The sequence below is a fragment of the Chiloscyllium plagiosum genome, chromosome 18 (assembly GCF_004010195.1).
Source record: "Chiloscyllium plagiosum isolate BGI_BamShark_2017 chromosome 18, ASM401019v2, whole genome shotgun sequence".
NCBI classification, from domain to species: Eukaryota; Metazoa; Chordata; class Chondrichthyes; order Orectolobiformes; family Hemiscylliidae; genus Chiloscyllium; species Chiloscyllium plagiosum.
This window is the reverse complement of record NC_057727.1, coordinates 2,447,827-2,451,345: the sequence shown is the minus strand read 5'-3', so window position 1 is coordinate 2,451,345 and position 3,519 is coordinate 2,447,827. Positions and strand designations below refer to the sequence as shown.

Here is a 3,519-nt window from a genome sequence, read left to right as displayed (position 1 = left end):
TGCTGCCTGACCGGCTGCGCTTTGCCAGCAACACACTCTCGACTCTGTTGACCAACCTGGTCCACAACCTGCGAAAAACCCTCCTTAAACCTCTCCGACTCCCTCTTCTTCTTGAAGACCCTTAAAACACACGCCTTACGGACAAACCTTTGGCAACCTGCCCCAATATCACCCCTCAGCAATTCATCTGACTTGTCCCCTGGAACATTTGAAGGTGACAGGTGCCATATAAATGCACAGCGTCCCTGGTCTGTTTGCCTGGTGGTACAAGCAGCCGTTGATGGGAGGGAGTGTTGGAAAGCTGCGCTCACCTGCAGCTCAGGAAGATGCTTTGCTTGGGACAGGCGTCAGTGATCACAGCGATGGCAGGCTGCTCCAAATGCTGCTTCTCCCCTGACTCGTTCTTAACATCTAAAGGAATGTGAAATAACTTGTGACTTTTAACGTAACAGAGTTATCGCATCCTCCTGCAAAACCAGAGGTTGCTGGAGAAGCTCAGCAATATCTGCAGCGGGAGAAACAGAGTTAACGTTTCGAGTGTTGTGCCCCTTCAGAAAGCAGCCAGGAGCAGGTGGTATACACTAAAGACAGCGGAGGGGGGTTTGGGGGTTAGGAGGAAAGGAGTGAGTGGATAGGCAGAGATGGAGCCCCAAGAGTGAAAGACAGTCAGGCAGTTACATGGATGAGCTGGGGAGAAGGGAGAGCTGCTAATGAGGACTAGGGGTGAGTGAGTGACTGAGTGAGGGTCTGGCTGTGTTGAATGCAGCCCATGTCATGCCAAGGCCCTGGGGTGTGGGGGTTGGGGTAAAGGACATGGGTGAAGGTGCTCAGACTCTCACATTATTGATAGAGTGCTGAAGGCTGCAGGGTCCCCTAGCGGAATAGGAGAGGCTGGAGAATGGTCTGCTTTCAGCAGGAGCGAACGCAGACTGGAAGGTGAGAGTGACAGCTATGGGAAAAGGGGTAGTGAGAGGTTGCATGAGGAGGAGGGACAGGGGGGTGATGGCTGTAATAAGAAACAAGGCGGGGTTGGAGATATGGGGAGAAGTAAAGGTGGGGATTGAGGAAGGCAGTTTGGTCAGACACTGGGGCTGAGGGATGCAGTGTGTTGTTTAACAGTTGATTGGATGGTTAAGGTCAGAAAGGAGCCTCATTGGCTGGAGCCAGACTCTCAAACACTAACACAATCGTCAAACCTTGCATTGGCTATTCAACTGCAACAGCATCAACAGCAAATCTGACCCACCCTCACCCAAACACACACACACACAGACACACACTGCACACGCGCACTCACACCCACAAACACAACCAAAACACAAACATAGACACACACGCATAGACACACACACACACGCGCGCGCACACACACATACACAGACACACCCCAAAACACACATACACCTCAAACACATATACATATTCACACACAGGCACACACACACAGACAGGTATACACACACACACAGGTACACACACCAACACAAACACACACACAGGCACACACATACAGACAGGTACACACACCAACACAAACACATACACACACACTGTTGTTGTCTGAAAAGCATAAAAGGATTGTGTCTCCCTTTCATCAGCGATTTCTCTACTTCCTGGTTTAAAAGGTTGAAATTAAACTTTATCTGGACACGGAATATTAATATTGCCAGAGATTTCCAACAGCCTGACTTTGTAAGTACTCTTGCACTCAGTCTCCACCCTGGTCTGTCTCACAATGAGCTTCATGTAGACATTTGTACAAATGCAGGTCACACCTTGCTCCATGTTGTTACTGCCTGGGGGTTACAGGTGCTGCTTGTTGGGTGATGTCCCATTGTAGGAACCTCTGGCTGTTTCTCCGGAGCTAGGTTTCACACGTGCGTCACTCCAGCGTCTGTTCACAGGCCGGGAATTTCAGAGATCATGGAACATTTGGGCAGCTTTGTGGTGGGGACCCCCCACAGCTTACTTGCCTTCTCCAGACTGGCTACTCCACCCATACTGGTAGCGACAGTTAGCATTGTCTTCCAACTAAAATGGGCTCATATTTTCTGACAGTGGCAAACAGTGTGTCAAGTTCTCCACTGGCCTTAGAAGCTTTGATAGGATTTGAAACCATAACCAGCTCAATTAAGCAATCAGCCTCTGAGAAATCACACTTCCTCATTGATCCTTGTGGCTGGTGCCAGGCAGTCAGTTCCTAGTTTTTATACAAAGCTGATCCTGCAGCATATCCAAGAGCTTAACAGAACACCTTAGTCCTCTTCAGTAAGGACTGACTCCGTGCAAACCCCTCATTTCCAATGGCTATCTTATTTTCACCATTTCCTTACCCGGTTCTGCAATGGCTCAACATAGCTCTGTCATGTATTTAAATAAAAATCTAAGTTGAGATAAGACACCTGTGGCCTTCCAGTTCATGCTAGGGAATTTGATGATTATCTTCTGGATGTTCCCTGTGTTTTGCAAACATTATTCATGTGTAGGGAGTTTATATTAGCGATAGAGTTTCCGCTGAGCTATGCAGCTATTGCTTCGAGATGTCACTGCTAAACACAGACCTTAGAGTTCTGTGTAGAAGGGAATAGCCATGAAGGGGAACAATGATGCAGACTCAGCAACATGGCTGCAATATTTTTAAAAAATTCTACCCTGTGCTATTTTCAAATTCTTTCATGTTGTGTATTTTCTTTCTCCTTGTGTACAGGAATAGCACTCAATGTTACTGCAGCTTTGATAGCCCAACTCCAAACTGAGTGGCCCCTTGCGCAAACCATCCGGCCTGGTCAACTCACCAGTCAAACACTCACTCCACAGCCCATCGTGATTTGTCTTTCTGGAGCCCCATCATAAAAGTAATTTCTGCACCACTTCAAATCCTCTCTTGGGTATTTCTCCCATAATTTCCAACTTCGCATCCTTTCTTTTTATTTAAAAATTGCCTCATTGCTACTGTGTCATATTCTTACATTATTATCTTTAAGACAGAACCAATGTCTCACACAAGATTGATTAGATTCCCCTACAGTGTGGAAACAGACCCTTCGGCCCAACAAGCCCACACTCACCCTCCAAACAGTAACCCACCCAGACCTATTTACCCTGACTATGGGCAATTTAGCATGGCCAATTCACCTGACCTGCACATCTTTGGATTGTGGGAGGAAACCGGAGCACCCGGAGGAAACCCACGCAGACACGGGGAGAACGTGCAAACTCCACACAGTCAGTCGCCTGAGGCAGGAATTGAACCCGGGTCTCTGGCGCTGGGAGGCAGCAGTGCTAACCACTGGGCCACTGTGCCACCGTACCACCTCAATTGGTTGATTATTTATCAGATAATGTGATACCTTGCAGTTACAGACAAACTTCAGTGCACATCAAACTTGCTGCCCCTTAACGTTACCCTGGCTCCTGTTCATAATGTGTCATCTCAGTCATCGAGTCTTAGAGATGTAGAGCAAGGAAACAGACCCTTCGGTCCAACCCGTCCATGCCGACCAGATATCCCAACACAAT

General features: G+C 47.9%; 1 protein-coding gene across 1 annotated transcript in view; it reads right to left on the bottom strand.

The window, feature by feature from the left end:
- Positions 1 to 307: 307 nt before the first annotated feature.
- The window catches only part of LOC122559235, a 22,282-nt gene continuing 19,070 nt past the window's right edge, over positions 308 to 3,519 (bottom strand). Inside the window, exon 7 of the mRNA XM_043708615.1 lies at positions 308 to 411. Coding sequence (XP_043564550.1) covers positions 308 to 411 — 104 coding nt within the window. The remainder of the gene's footprint in view (positions 412 to 3,519) is intronic.